This window comes from Littorina saxatilis, linkage group LG2 (assembly GCF_037325665.1).
Source record: "Littorina saxatilis isolate snail1 linkage group LG2, US_GU_Lsax_2.0, whole genome shotgun sequence".
NCBI lineage: Eukaryota > Metazoa > Mollusca > Gastropoda > Littorinimorpha > Littorinidae > Littorina > Littorina saxatilis.
Genome location: NC_090246.1, coordinates 5,938,963 through 5,955,917, shown reverse-complemented (window position 1 = coordinate 5,955,917; position 16,955 = coordinate 5,938,963). Strand labels below are relative to the sequence as shown.

The window sequence follows — 16,955 nt, the reverse complement described above, 5'->3', positions numbered from 1 at the left end:
CAGCAAGCATTATCTCCCCTGATAGTCTGTATACCCAAACCCTCCCGCAGAGGAGGTAGACAAAATCACGGACTCCAAATGCGATCATGGGGCGATTGTGGAACCGAGTAAAGTATGCTTCGTCCATGTCTGATGAATCTCAGGAGGAAACATTAAAAGACAATTAGATTCGCCAGGAATATTGCCATTGCCCCAGTTTTTACTGATATTTTTAACGACTCTTTACAACAGTGCAAAGTCCCAACCTGTTTTAAATTGTCCACCATCATTCCTGTTCCAAAGAAGAGTACGGTGTCATCGTTGAACGATTACAGACCCGTTGCTCTGACGTCAGTGGTGATGAAAGTCTTTGAACGGTTTGTACTGAAGTACATTAAGACAGCTACCGACCATGTATTAGACCCGCTACAATTTGCTTATCGGACCAATAGATCTGTGGACGACGCAGTAGCTTTAGCATTGCACTCAGTCCTTCAGCACCTTGAATCTGCCAACTCGTATGCCCGCATACTTTTCCTGGACTTCAGCTCTGCATTCAACACCATTGTGCCATACCAGCTGTTTGAAAAGTTGCAAAAACTCAAGGTTCCTGATACATTGTGTAAATGGACACTAGACTTTCTGTTAAATAGAACTCAGGTTGTCAAGATTAATAACATGTTCTCTGCCCCACTCACACTGAACACAGGTGCTCCACAAGGCTGCGTGCTGTCACCTCTTTTGTTCACCCTTTTTACTAATGACTGCGTTTCAAACCATGATTCTGTCTTATTTTTAAAGTTTTCTGATGACACAACTATTGAGGGACTAATTCGCAACTCTGACGAGTCTGCTTATAGAGAAGAGATTAGGGCTATGGTCGACTGGTGCGATGCTCACAACCTACAACTTAATGTTCAAAAGACTAAAGAAATGATTGTAGATTTCAGGAAAAAAAAGACCCCTCTGACTCCTCTATCAATCAAAAATCAAAATGTCGACACTGTCGAACACTTCAAATTTCTGGGCACCACTCTTTCTAATACCCTCACGTGGGAGCTAAACTCAAATCAAATAATCAAAAAGGCCCAGCAGCGCATTTACTTTCTACGCCAGTTAAAAAAATTCGGCTTGAAGCAAGAAATCTTAATCCAGTTCTATAGGGCTACGATTGAAAGCATCTTGTCTTTTTCCATCACTGTCTGGTTCAGTAGGGCTACTGAGGCAGAGCAGATCAACCTAAGCAGAGTTGTACGAACAGCTTCCAAGATTGTGGGTTGTGAGCTTCCCTCCATTGCCTCCATATACACATCCCGAAGCGCTCAGAAGGTCAAAAAGATTCTGGCAGACAACTCGCACCCTGCTTACAAGTTGTTCCGGCCCCTACCCTCGGGCAGGCGTTTTCGCTCGATCAGGACACGCACCACGCGTTTCAGAGACAGTTTTTATCCAAGTGCAGTGCGTGTCCTGGCTCCTTAAGTCCTCTAACTGCCGTTCTTAGTTAAAATTGAGCTTTTACTCAAGGTTTATGTCCTGGTTTTTTGTTGTGAGACACAGCCGTCAAGCCTTTAAATACCTTATTTCTTAAAGTTCACCTACCCAGTGTAGTATTGTAATAAATGTTTTGGTTTTAAAATTATTAAGGATTTGTGATTTTAGTTATTGTCGTCATAACTGATGTCTGATACATATATAATTCTTACTGATACTTCTATACTGTTTATTTTACGCATATGTACAATTGATGGTTAAACACGTTTTGTTAAGGAGGAGCATGCTTGTGCGTGTGTGCTGTTGTGGGTTTTGTGTGGGGAATGTATGCGGGCGTGCGTGAGCGTGTGTGTGACTGAGATTGCAAGCGATGTTTGGAAGGGCGTGTATGGATTGATTGATTGTACTCTGGCCAAAACATGTCCCTAGTGTACTGCACATGGTTGAAATAAAGTCTTATGTCTTATGTCTTATGTCATCAGTTTTGTCTGCCGTCAGTGGTAGCCGCAACACGAGCGCACGTGTGTGTGTGTGTGTGTGTGTGTGTGTGTGTGTGTGTGCATGCGTGTGTGTGTGTGTGTGTGTGTGTGTGTGTGTGTGTGTGTGTGCGTGCGTGCGTGCGTGCGGGAGAAGGGGGGAGGAGTGGCGGTGGGGCGAGGAGGATGCTAGAGATAGTTTTGACTTCAATCTGTAGATCTGCTGAGTTGATGTTGCAACGTCTGACGTTTATGGGAATACACAATGACATTCTCTTCTGATAATACACAATGTGTGTGCGTGTACACTATTTTGGAAATAACAATTTTGGCTTTGACGTTGACAGCTTTGCAATGTTGAAAACTCACTGTATGCTTTGTACAACACGGTCTGTCTTTGTCAACTCCTGCAAGGCGCACTTCTCACAATTTATACAAAAACAACGAACATGTTCAGCAGGTTTTGCTGGAACGAAATTCCCTCAAGTATAAATTTTCTCAAAACAAATGTTACAGCGTATCAACGCACCAGATTCAAACAGATGACACATTACATTAAGACTGAAGTCAAGAGCGCGTGTAAGAACACACCCTGACGCAAAGTCACAAATACGGTTACCTGTGATGGGGGAGAAAGAGGACTGTTTTATCTCTAAACGGTACAATCTCTAAACGGTACAGGTCTTCTCGATTTAGTAACTTTTGTAGCGTATCCCAAATAGACGAATTTCACAAATAACACTGCACTACATATACAATGCAGTAAGAACAATCAAGCCCTCAAAAGAGTACACACTGTAAACAATGGGACAATTGCTACATTCCCCAATCACCACAGTCGATTTGTTTCAACCTCAGAACAAGCAAACGAGAAATAGAATCACAGTCACGCTATCGTAGAATTCCGCAAACTAATCAAAAAGAAAAACTTACATAAAAAGGAACTCATCAACTTCAAGTAAGTAAAAACACAGGTCATCAACATGATAATTCTTGGGATAAAGAAAGAAGAAAAAAGGAAAGAAAAAAGAAAGTGATACAGAGAGAAAACAAGCAAACAAACAAGAACAGTCCATTTGCTGAAAAAAGGACACCGTGATGTTGAATTCCCTAACCCTCCAAATCGAATTGCCAACATGGCGCACGAAAACGCCTAACTCAAAACGGGGCAAACAGGTCCTGCACGAATGAAGAGATTGCCCCGAGACACAAACTAACCATCAAGCCGGGGGAAAAGCACCTCATTCAAACTCCTCCCTACAAAAAAAAAAATACAAAAAAAAAGAAATGTACAAAAACAAACAATAGAAGCACATGGGACGACAAACCCCTCAAGCAAAAAACGCCAGCCCTGAACGACCCAAGAGATCGTTTTTAGACCATCAAGCAGAGAAACAAGCGATGCCACAACCTCCTCCTCCCACTCCTGCAACCACCCCCCCCTCACCCATCCTCTCTTCACAGCAGGAAAATGGCACCTGGTCACTCATTACCTCGCCATCTTCTTTGCCTCAGAGGGAAAGTGGAAGAGCACGGGCGATTACACCTCATCTCTCCCATTCCCAGCCGTCCCGGGGGACACATTGACGAGCCATGATGGCAAATCGATTTGCGACAATCGCAGGGGAGGTCACTCTTGTAGCAGGTGGCGCAATATGTGTCTTCCGCTGTGGTCACGTGAGTGTCAATTAGGGCCCGGATGAGATTGATACACTTCCGCTTCTTCCCGGCGCCATTACTGCTGGCCTTGGTGCAGAGGCATGCTGGGATACGCAGAGACAGCGTGACGCTATTTCTCAATTGACTGATTGGCTCAACTAGAAATGTAAATGGACACGGGATATGCCATTTGGCTGACTTAGATGTACTTGTCCAAAAATGGGCCATATGCACGCCATCTTTTGAATATAAATGAATTGTTTTGTGGGCCTACTTTCGCCGAGATTTAGCCAAGGAGAGCTCAAACATGGACACTTCCGCTTCCTCTTGGCGCCATTAGTCCTGGCCATGCAGCGACCTGCTGTCTGCCGCCTGATTGGCTAAAGCAAAGATGTAAGGCCAGAAAAGAAATCGTTCGTTTTCGATGACAAGGCCAAAATAATTAGGGTAGGTCGATAACTTTTTATTATTTTTTTTATTATTATTTTTAATCTTCTCTTTGCTGTTGTTATTTTTGTTTCTACAAAGGCGTGTCACTGGCCAGATCTTGTCTCAGATGTGTCCCCTAAGATCTTGTCTCAGATGTGTCCCTGGCCAGATCTTGTCTCAGATGTGTCCCTGGCCAGATCTTGTCTCAGATGTGTCCCTGGCCAGATCTTGTCTCAGATGTGTCCCTGGCCAGATCTTGTCTCAGATGTGTCCCTGGCCAGATCTTGTCTCAGATGTGTCACTGACCAGATCTTGTCTCAGATGTGTCCCTGGCCAGATCTTGTCTCAGATGTGTCCCTGGCCAGATCTTGTCTCAGATGTGTTCCCTAAGATCTTGTCTCAGATGTATCCCCTAAGATCTTGTCTCAGATGTGTCCCTGGCCAGATCTTGTCTCAGATGTGTCCCCTAAGATCTTGTCTCAGATGTGTCCCTGGCCAGATCTTGTCTCAGATGTGTCCCTGGCCAGATCTTGTCTCAGATGTGTCACTGGCCAGATCTTGTCTCAGATGTGTCACTGGCCAGATCTTGTCTCAGATGTGTCCCTGGCCAGATCTTGTCTCAGATGTGTCCCTGGCCAGATCTTGTCTCAGATGTGTCCCTGGCCAGATCTTGTCTCAGATGTGTCCCCTAAGATCTTGTCTCAGATGTGTCCCCTAAGATCTTGTCTCAGATGTGTCCCCTAAGATCTTGTCTCAGATGTGTCCCCTAAGATCTTGTCTCAGATGTGTCCCCAGAGATCTTGTCTCAGATGTGCCCCTGGCCAGATCTTGTCTCAGATGTGTCCCTGGCCAGATCTTGTCTCAGATGTATCCCCTAAGATCTTGTCTCAGATGTGTCCCCTAAGATCTTGTCTCAGATGTATCCCCTAAAATCTTGTCTCAGATGTGTTCCCTAAGATCTTGTCTCAGATGTATCCCCTAAGATCTTGTCTCAGATGTGTCCCCCAAGATTTTGTCTCAGATGCGTCCCCTAAATGTCGGAGAAGGGCAGCCTATCTTATCAAGTCTGCAAATCCAAGTTTTTGTTTTTTGTTGCTTTAAAAAACGTAAACAACTAAGGGTCAAACAAAGTTGTAGGGTTATGGGGAAAACGAAGGATCGCTTGGGGAACCGGAAACTCCGATGTTGTTTTACTCCGACACATAAGCCTATTAAACACGATCTCATCCCCCAGATTCCAAGTCAAGATGCTTTTTCCGTTACTGTTGGATCATATGAACACGTTCGTTCTTGAGAGCGAGTGAACCTTTTTATCATATATAGGTATGAGTATCCCGCGCTTAGTTGGATTAATTGGAGATTGAGAAACACACGACAGCGGTAGACACGTTACAATAATTCAAATAGCGACACATCATCACAACAAACTTAAACCGGGGATTAAGACCGCTTCCAAAATAGATCCTGTGCTTGTAAATGATTGGACAGATATACCTCATTCACTTACCCAACCCTAGTTTGTCCAATTCCTGGCATGTCATTCCTGGCATGTCATCATATTCAAAATTCTGTATCATAAAGTATGTCCCATTGATGTCTCTCATTTTTCTCACGTGTTTCACCACACTCTGAAAATATCAAAGGAAAAGTATTAGCGATATGTTTTTTGTTTTGTTCAATCGGTGTCCGATCTCTTTAAATGGTTTTGGACACAAAGTAAGTCTCGCTCTTTCAAATAGATATATCTTTGTGATATCCTTGCGCGCGATATTTCTGGGCACGAAGTTGGATGTTTTGTGGGTCTACTTTCTTACGCTCAGACGTACGTGTGTCTCTTGTCTGACTGGCTCAAGTGAAGATTTAAACAGTTGTCGAAGCAATTTAATTTGTCTCGCTATGTAAAACCAAACAGAGTTTTTGTCTGTTATGTGCTTGCACGCGACATCGTATGCGATATTTAGTAGGTCTGAGCTTACTTCATTGGTAGAAAGCGAAACGGCATCCCTTGTCTGGATTGGCTGGAATTAACAATTAAACAGCCGTGGAAAGCGATCGTATTAGTCTTGCTTTACAAAATCAAGATGGGTTTTTTCCTTGTTATGTTTTTGCACACGATCTTTATTCGGATTATCAGTCTCGCTATACCAATCAATGTAAATGGCCATTAAAGCGATTTAATTTGTCTCTTTTTGCTGAAAGGAAGATGCTGATGATCATAAAAGCTATCTGAGTTGTCTCGTTTTGCTGATAGCAAGATGCCTTTGTCCGCAGTCAAGTTTGTGCTTTCACATGTTGCTCTCCGTGTGACACAATTCACTGAATGGAGCTGACACTTTTTTGGGCTAAACATTTTTTTGCAATTAAATCTGTGGAATATTTTCATTTATATTTTCTCAATTTCGATTTGCACCAAATCACCCTTTTTTTCAAAGAAATAAAATAGGAAAATAAAAGATACAAAAAAGGCTTAAGATACATAGCCCATCCCCCGAATGAAACTGAGACATATCTTACGATGCAAAACAACAATGGCATTGTTTTGCGATTACATCTCTTACATATTTCCAATAAATATGCAAAGTATAACAACCCCCCCTCCCCCCCCCCTCCCCCCCCCCCCCTCCCCCGAGAAAAAGATGAGAAAATTAAGACAAAATAAACACGGGTAGGGGAACCCTTCAGATGATTAAAAGATAACAACTTTGAAAGCTTCTTAAATGTTTGGCGCAAGGTCGTTGGGTATATATCACGTGTTTAATGGTTGTATGAACAAACAGTTGTCAAATCGAACAGATCACAGCTACAAGCTCCGTTTAAGAAAATTGTTTGTCATACCTGAATGAATTTATTGGTAGAAACCGATGTTGTAAGGACATCAATGTAAGTCTTACCTGTAAGGAAATCAATGTGAGTCTTACCTGTAAGGAAATCAATGTAAGTCTTACCCGTAAGGAAATCAATGTAAGTCTTACCTGTAAGGAAATCAATGTCAGTCTTACCTGTAAGGAAATCTATGTAAGTCTTACCTGTGAAGAAATCAAGGTTAGTCTTACCTGTAAGGAAATCACGGTAAGTCTTACCTGAGTGAATTTATGGATCCTGCACATGGCCTCGCCGGCGTACCAGTAGGTGGTGAACTTCTGTATCAAGTCTGACAGCACAACCAGGGGGCCCGTCAGCAAGTCTGTAACACCGTTACATCTTTCTATCACACTTGACATCAATAGCACAACCAGGGGGCCCGTCAGCAAGTCTGTAACACCGTTACATCTTTCTATCACACTTGACATCAATAGCACAACCAGGGGGCCCGTCAGCAAGTCTGCAACACCAACATCTTTCTATCACACTTGACATCAATAGCACAACCGTTCAAGTGTGTGTGTTAGCACAGTGTTAGCACAGTGTTAGCAGAACTAAACTAATGGAAAACGTGTATGTAACACGGGCTTTAGTAGTAAGACCAATGCTGCTCTTCTCAGTGGGCCAAAGTTAAGAGTCAAGCCAGACGTTGCTAGGATTTAGCTTCTGACATTTGCAGGAGGGGCAGAAAAGTGTCTTCAATTTTGGGAAGGTGAATGCAGTCCTAGACGGGTTTGTTGTTGTTGTATCCGCACCGTGGTTTTCAGCGAACTGAAGTAAGTAAGGCTCACGTTTAAGAAGCTTTTACGCATGTTCGGCATAACGCTGCCGATTTCACCGAATTTGCAGTGTTTTGCCGAATACGCAAAATGGGCGAGTTCGGCAATTCCGTGAATTGGGCACGACATATACACGTAACTGGAAGTCCAGCTAAAGTTTATATTTTGACATATGTCCGGGAACTGTGGAAGACCTGCGCCGAACCTGCGAGTTGATACAATCAGCAGGCCTGAGATTATAAGGACACAACCGTCGAACCTGCGAGTTGATACAATCAGCAGGCCTAAGATTATAAGGACACAACCGTCGAACCTGCGAGTTGATACAATCAGCAGGCCTAAGATTATAAGGACACAACCGTCGAACCTGCGAGTTGATACAATCAGCAGGCCTAAGATTATAAGGACACAACCGTCGAACCTGCGAGTTGATACAATCAGCAGGCCTGAGATTATAAGGACACAACCGTCGACCGCTGAAGAAGAAGAAGAAGAAATAAGTCCTTCTTCCCGTGTAAGCCGTTCCGGGATATTGTCGACATGTCCTCGTCATCTTCACCGCCGGAAGAATATTCTTATTAAGGTCAGTACCCCACGCAGGAAATATTCTCTGAATAAACCATCTTGTCAGCGCATCCATGCATTATGGAGAGAGAGAGAGAGAGAGAAAATAAGATAAGATAAGATAATTTTGTATTTACTATAATTATGTAAGCAGTACATGCTTGTTTACACTTAGCCCTCGCCCATGAGGGAACAAGAATAATACTAACACCTGGAAAAACACCGTAACACGTAACTCATAATATCATAATAAGAGTAATACTACTACTACTACTAATACTACTGATGATGATGATAATGGTGATAATGATGATGATCTAGAGAGAGAGAGAAAGAGAGAGTGTGAGTGCGTGCGTGCGCGTGTGTGTGTGTGTGTGTGTGTGTGTGTGTGTGTGTGCGTGCGTGTGTGTGCGCGCGTGTGTGTGTGTGTGTGTGTGTGTGTGTGTGTGTGTGTGTGTGTGTGTGTGTGTTTGCCATACCCCCTTGTATCACGAGGCAGCAAATAAACACGCGTAGGTTGTGCTCATCCGAATAAAACGACAATTTCCTATTGTCCGTTCTACAACAAAGAGCTCCTCTGATTGTCTGCGTTTGATCAAAATCCTACGCGTGACTCCGACTGTCACAACACTTTAATCATCAACATTGAAACAGCCTTACCTCCCACGCGTGTTACCTTCTGTTGGTCGAGATGAGTTCGTGACGAAAGAGCTTATGCCTACAGGGGCAAATCCTCTTAGTATGATTATGTTCCCGACCTGACGTAGGAAAAGGGGGTGTTGTTTGTGTGTATTTATGTAAGTTTTAACAATGCTACATTCATGTTGAAATGTTATTGTGTGCTTTGATGTTTTATTCTTCAGATAAGATGTAATTTGTTTTGTTTTCTCTTTGCTGAAACTAACAGACTTTGTTGTATTGAAATAGTTTTTTAATTGTTATTCTATTTGATGGGGTATTTGGTAGATGGGAGTTGCGCTACCCAAGTGTGTGCGTACTTAGGTGTAATTAGCCACCGCCAAAACTACAGTGGTGACACGGGCGTCGGACATGTTTACCGTGTTTGAGTCAGTACAGAAAGTGGAAACCGTGTCCATTTTGGTCAGAGCTGGAATCCGTGACCCGAAGATCACACGGCCTGTGCTCTCCAAATAGAGCTAGCGGCCTGGACATGTTGCAATAATATGTTGCAGTCCCCACATGTTTACAAGTTTGTCAAATGAACCCTGTTTACATTTAGTCAAGTTTCCTGACACCACCACGCAACCTAGTTTTAAATGTTAACGAAAACAAGAGGCGAAGCCTTCAAGGCTCACGTAAGAAATCGACAAACAGTAACACAAACTCAATCACTCCGTCACACACACACACACAGTACACACACACACACACACACACACCCACACACACACACACACACACACACACACACACACACACACACACAGAAAGAGCATAGGTGAAACTGTGCAAGAAAGCGAGACACTAGATCTAGATCTGTCTGTCTGCATGTAGCCTACTTACATGGACACGACTGCCAAATAGTCTCGGCCCGCTCAAAATAACAATCACCGAGACTTTCAGTAATTCCATCGCGTGACGTCTAACCCTCGTACGTCATAATGTGACGTCAATGTAATATGACGTCTTCAAATGTTAAAGTTTCTACCACAGACATACATACATACATACATACATACATACGCACGCACGCACGCACGCACGCACGCACAGACAGACAAAAGTTAGCATCGCATAGGCTACACTTCGTGAGCCAATCATTGCCGATCGAACGGATAAGATAAGAGTTTTACATTTTTTGTATGGATTCCACCCGCGTTGTCTGCGTCCTTAGTTCTTATTCTAACTTTTATGTCAGAGTCGGCTGGGTCAAGCCATAAAACAGAGATCTTCTCGTTTAAAAGTTTTAATGTTACCCCGCCACACCCCGTCCCCCACCAAACAAAAAAAAGAAGAAGAAGAAAGTAAAGATTCGTGGCTTTAATTACCGTAAAATCCCTAGCATAAGCCCACCATCTAGCAAACGCCCACCCCCCACTTTGGGCCAAAAGTTGTGCACAGGGGTAACTACCTAGCAAACGCCCACCCTGCTTTTTTCAAAGAGACTATAGGCTCACTTTCACTAGGATTTGTGCAGACTGTTCTAAAAGTCATCTTTTTCCCCTTCTTTACCTTTTCGTGTTTCTTTCCTTTTTTCTTATTCTTTGTCCCCTCTCCTCACTCCCACCCATCGTTCATGTTTTTTCGAGTTTCTCTTCTCTTTTTTTTCCTAAGTTTGTGGGTTTTTCTTTCTCAGAAAGATTGGGCCTTTTGAAGACAAAATCCAAGTTCAGTTAACGTTTCATTTCCAAAGACGATCGTGTAATTTCTTCCCTGTACAGAAAGAAAGGGCTTCATTGGTGTTGACATTTCGACATTTCATCAAGTTTCTTTTTCCCGGAATTGTGTTGTTATTGTTTGTCCTTGCAAAGGTCTGGCGATTTTCTTTTTACTTTTTGAATTTATATGAATGACTATGCTCGTGTTGTTTTCAGAAGAGCCAGTCCTTTTCTCTCTCTCTCTCTCTCTCTCTCTCTCTCTCTCTCTCTCTCTCTCTCTCTCTCTCTCTCTCTCTCTCTCTCTCTCTCTCTCTCTCTCTCTCTCTCATGGTTGGCCTTCTTTGCCTCAAAGTCCTTTTTCTTTCTTTTTTCCTTCACTTCTACTCACACGACCTAACTTACATGCTTTCGGGGTTTGTATTCACTCAATTACACGGTTGAGCACAAAACTTACTTTGTGCAAAGGGGTCTATCCCTAGCAAACGCCCACCCCCCAATTTTTCCCTAAATCTGTGCACAGGGGGGGGGGGGGGGGGGGGGGTGGGCTTATGCTAGGGATTTTACGGTAATGATGAAGTTTGATAAGAAGTGTGTTTCTATGTGTCAGACGCCTGCTTCCCGGTGCTCAGCATCCTCTCGTTTATTCCTCTCATTCTGCTTTTTTCAACAGAGAGAGAGAGAGAGAGAGAGAGAGAGAGAGAGAGAGAGAGAGAGAGAGAGAGAGAGAGAGAGAGAGAGAGAGAGAGAGAGAGAGGAGAGAGAGAGAGAGAGAGAGAGAGAGAGAGAGAGAGAGAGAGAGAGAGAGAGAGAGAGAGAGAGAGAACGAACGAACTCTCTGTGTCTCTCCCTCACTCAATCACCTACTCTCAATCCCCTATGCTATTTTCCCAATATTTAACTTCTCCTTTCCTATAATCTCAGGTCGTTGACTTCCTGCTTCTTCAAAAACTACTAACTAATTAAATAATGTTCTTGGCTTACAAGATTGTAAACCGAGTTGTTGACCTAAGCGGTTTCAGCCTTATAACAATGGATATACTGCTTTAAAATGAGTTTTTATAAGACGCCGGAAGATATTGCAGAAAGTACTGAACGTTAATGTATGGTCGTTCGTGCAGGGAACTAATTGAAAACAAGGTTTACCCAATGAGTGTTTTCAACCAATGGCTGTTTTCATTCATTTGTGGAACTAAAGACATGTTTTTGTCTGCTTTTTTTTTCCAGACAGACATATCAATCAATCAATAGGACGCTTATATCGCGCATATTCCGTGGGTACAGTTCTAGGCGCTCTGCAATGATGCCGTGTGAGATGAAATTTTATACGGCCAGTAGATTGCAGCCATTTCTGCGCATATTTACCTTTCACGGCCTATTATTCCAAGTCACACGGGTATAGGTAGACAATTATTAACTGTGCCTAAGCAATTTTGCCAGGAAAGACCCTTTTGTCAATCGTGGGATCTTTAACGTGCACACCCCAATGTAGTGTACACGGGGGGTGTTCGGACACCGAAGAGAGTCTGCACACAAAGTTGACTCTGAGAAATAAATTTCCGCCGAACGTGGGTTTGAACTCACGCTGACAGCGGCCAACTGAATACAAATCCAGCGCGCTACCAACTGAGCTATGTCCCCGCCCCATACAGACATAAGGACGGACGGACAGACAGACAGACGGAAACACACTTCGAGCGTTGTTCCCAGACATAGAGTGCAATAGGTCAGTTAGATTGTGTCAACAGACATCCAACGTGTCACAGCTATCGGACACTCGACTTGCCTGGGGTCAGAACAATGCGTCACAATGCGTCACAATGCGTCAAATCAAACATGCATGCTTAAATGACCGAATACCGAAGTCTGGTTGGTTGGTTGGTTGGTTGGTTGGTTATTATGAGTTATTTCTAATATGCTGACTGTTAGCAACTGATAACAGACATGTCGAGAAAATGGATTTTCAGCCATGAGCCGGAGGCGAATGCTGATATAATTTTCTCGACATGTCTGTTATCATTTGCTAACAGTCAGCATATTAGAAATAACGGTTTTATTACTGTCTATTTCGACCAAAAGAAATTTCGAAGGGACCCCGCGAATTATACGGAACAGCCACAATGGTAACTGGGTCGCTCTTATTTGATTATGCCTGTCAGTCAAAGCATTCTCGTGACCTGGGTCAGCCAATCAGAGTCACTCACCTGATGAGATGAATATTCACAGGTCGAATGCGATCACACAACAATCTCACAAGATAAACCATGTTGAACATGCGTTTCAGTTGCTTGGATATCTCTTGTCCATTTGAGAGCGACAGATTTTGAAACAATGCCAGAGAGAAAGGAAATGACGTAAAAATAATTAAAGATTATATTTGAGGTAAATTAAGTAACGCAATTTCCGCTTGAATCATCAGAACTTGGAAAATGAGATTTTGAAGTGAGTGGGTCGGCATTGCAAACGCAGAGGGTGGGTGGTGCCTTGCCGTTCTGTAACGTGCCCACCGATAAAACTGGCTTTTCTGTATTTTTAGATAAAGAGTGTAGTATCTGACAGCATTTGAAGTGTAATTCTGTAGAATAAGTCCCGCTGATATTGTTAGCTACAATGTTTACTTTGTATTGTTAAATTTCAGCGTGATAAACAAAACGTTATAACATTTAGAGGGTCACCTAGAGTTAGTCTGATTGGTCCAAAAGCCATATGGTGCACTAAAATGGTAATAATTTAAGTTATTGAGACATCCCAGTGCACTAAGGGATTTATAGAGCAAATCGAGAAAATTCATTATTGAACGAAGCGCATTGCGCTGAGTTCAATAATTATTTTCGAGATTTGCTCTATAAATCCCTTTGTGCACTGGGATTGTTTCAATAACGATATTGTCAGTAGCGTCAGAGAAAAAAGATGATTCAAAAAGCACATTTTGCTACGCGCATTTGGATAGGCAGAACTGTGTGTTCAGGTCGTGTAAGATCTACTTTTGTGTGGGCTGTCTCATGTCGTGCTTTCGTCACACGCAAACTCTTGTTTGATTTCTGTTGGTAAAATCCAGTGTAGCGTTAAGCTAAACAGTGATGATATTTCAGAGAGAGAGAGTTATTTGCGATTCGAAACCTCCAGTCGAGCTTCGACGGATTGACTGTGCAGAGTGGTGCCCCTTGAATTGACTCCAATGACGGGTCGACACGCGACGGTTAGCACAGTTTCAAAATAAATGTGGTATGTTTCTCGTGTGGTATCTTCATTCATCGGGGAGTCTGGTACTAAATATAAACGGTAAGAATGCTCTGAACTCTACACGTATTATATCCCCATCGTTTTTTCGTTCAAATTTGCCCAACATGTTAATTTGCTGAGCGGGGTTTATGTCGTCTGCTAGGCTAGAGCAATTGAACCGCACAGTCTCATTTCAACAAAAATTGCTCGTCACGTTGCATTGAGTCTGCACGCATGAGGCAGGCTGGTAATAAGTTGTATACATGGTAAGAACGTTCTGAACCCCACACGTTTTCGATTCCGATTGTTGTTGCCTTGAAATAATAATTCGGAAACCATTCATTTACTGAACTGATGCAGTCGTATTTCAGTGTGGTATGCACGTATTATCCAAATGTTGATCTAGCTGGTACGTTATCGGAATAACACTTGTGTTTTCTGTTAGCTGCTCAGTGGGAATTGTATAATAACTAATTATTATTATTATTATTATTATTATTATTATTATTATGAACATTTGTGCGCCTAATCTAAATATAGCCCTAGGCGCTTACAAAATATACAATACATAGTGAACATTATACGAAACACAAATCGACAAGGACCAAGACACTCGGACTCATACACTCGCAGACAGACGCACAGCGAGAACGCGACGCACTCACTCATACCAACTACAGGCACATGCATTCTGAAGACGGAAAAACAGTCATAAATAAATAAATAAATTATTGGATACATAAAGTTAGTTGAGAGAAGAAGAATAGAGCTGGAAAGGGAAGAAGAAGGAGAGAGAAAGAGACAGATTAAGGACCAGCAGGAGAGGGGGATGGGTGGTCATTAACAGACTAGTGAGGGAAGAGGTGTGTTTTGAGTGAGGTTTTGAATGATTGCATAGATGTGGAGTGCCTGAGTGAGTGCGGGAGTTGGTTCCAGATGGATGGGGCCTGGTAAGAGAAGGTGCGCTGGCCATATGTTTTGGTGCGTGCTGATGGTATCCTAAAAAGGCGGGTGTCTGCGGAGGATCTTAGGGAGCGAGAGCTGTAGACATCAAGAAGGTCAAAAAGATAGCTAGGGGACGATAGATCAAAGTTTCTAAGGCAGAGTGTGGAGATCTTGAACTGAATCCTCTGTTGAACAGGCAGCCAGTGTAGGGTTTGAAGAAGAGGGGTGATGTGGTCGTGCTTGGAAGAGCGAAAGATGAGGCGGGCGGCATGATTCTGAACACGCTGAAGCTTTTCGATGATGTAGTTGGGAGAGCCAGAAAGAATGGAATTGCAATAATCGAGTCGGGATAGGACAAAGGCACAGAGCAGAGTTTTAGTGGCATCCTCAGTGAGGAGATGACGGATGGAGGAGATGCGGCGGATTTCAAAGAAGCAAGTGCGACAGACATTGGCAACATGCTGATGGAAGGACAGGGACTGGTCAAGAGTGACACCTAGGTTGCGGACAGCAGGAGAAAGTGCAATAGAAGAACCATTCAGATCGACAAACGAGGGAAGAAAAGGATGATTGAGATGTAATGTGGTAATGTGGATAATAAGCTACATGCCACTAACATGGCATAATTATGAGAAGAATCTTTGCAAGTCGAAACTGAAAAATTAGACACAGCGGGTTTTATTTTTAGATCAGTGACAACTGTGGCACAGGCACATGCAATCTGTCAGAAAAAACACACACTTCTGCTTAATTGAGAAGCAGGAAATGTTTGGTCATTTGGTATTGTGGAGAATATAAGCTACATGTCATTAATTAATTCTGAGGATGGGAGTACAGTCTCGCTTAGACAAAGAGCGGAAGAATACGATCTGTGGAAAAGTTAGCGCACTCCAAGAGTGCGCTAACAGTTTTAGCGCATCGCCATTAGCCAATCATCTGGTTCCCATCAGTCATGTGACACCAGTACTTACTGACAATATCTGTTATCATCGCTTCAGCTGATATTGCTATTTGAGATTGATGCAAGTTTATTTATCTTCTCAGTTCACATGGCAAGCTCCATGCTTAAAACTATTTACAATCGGGTCTATCACTGTAAACAATAATAGGTAACATGCGCCTTGAGTCGCCTTGTGTGGTGAGATACGTGCGCGATATAAATCCTCGTAAATAAATAAATAAATAAATAAATAAAAAGAAGGTTCTTAAACTTCATTACTTTCACATTTGTACCAAGGACAGGGAACAACACTGCTCTTCTGTCCACCATTGTCCCTGCGACACTTTGACACGTGTGTCACGTGCAGCGTCACTGCGCACTGTCCCACTCACCGCACACAGCGAGGTGCATGATGAAGAAGTTCATCCTTGACCTTCTGCGTTCCTTGGACAACGAGATGGCCGCCAGGACGATGGCGTTGCCGAAGACAATCAGCAGGAACAGCACCACCAGGAACCCGATCTGAGCATCCTGAAAGAAACGGAAAGAAATAGCTGTAATCCAGGTACATCGCATTATCAGAGGTGGAGGTGGGAGCAAAACGCTGTACAATTGCAGCGTTGTGTGTGTGTGTGTGTGTGTGTGTGTGTGTGTGCGTGTGTGTGTGTGTGTGTGTGTGCGTGCGTGTGTGTGTGTGTGTGTGTGTGTGTGTGTGTGTGTGTGTGAGCAGATCAACAAAAAGATTACCCTGGACATCCTGAACGAAAGTAAGCCTGGTTGTTTGTCGTAAATATTTAATGGCCAGTATTTGCACTTCCGCTCAATTCGCATGCATACACCCTTTAACACATGCAAATCTCGGTCGCCGATTAAAACCTGCAGACACAGCAGAGTGTTGGTCTTTGACATGACCTCGCTGTTGTTAGCTCTATAAAACCCAGGCAAAACTCGGCCGCCCATTTAAAAGTTCGTCGTGAAAAGCCGCTAGTTTAACGAACGCATCTTTATCCTCGCTCTGTGCTCGCCGAAAAGTCACAATCTAAAACTAACGAGAGTGTCTGTAAAAATTACCATCGCAGACAAAAATCCTTCATTCAACAATTTCTGGCAGGAAGAAAGCTATAACACACAGGAAAGCAAAACCCTCGAAGGTGTCCTTCTTCTGTCTCCCCCCCCCCCCTCCCCTCCCCCAACTTCCGCTTAACATTCACGACTTCTGTCGTCTTTACTTTCAAACTAGAAGACCTCCTTTAGGGGAGATAACTTTCAACGA

General features: G+C 43.2%; 1 protein-coding gene across 1 annotated transcript in view; it reads right to left on the bottom strand.

Moving 5' to 3' along the window:
- LOC138960473 (cardioacceleratory peptide receptor-like) overlaps nt 1-16,258 on the bottom strand; it is a 75,438-nt gene extending 59,180 nt beyond the window's left edge. The window contains exons 1-2 of the mRNA XM_070332380.1: nt 16,075-16,258; nt 7,115-7,218 (exon numbers count right to left, since the gene is read on the bottom strand). Of these exons, the coding sequence (XP_070188481.1) occupies nt 7,115-7,218; nt 16,075-16,258 (288 nt within the window). The remainder of the gene's footprint in view (nt 1-7,114; nt 7,219-16,074) is intronic.
- Nucleotides 16,259-16,955: the final 697 nt, after the last annotated feature.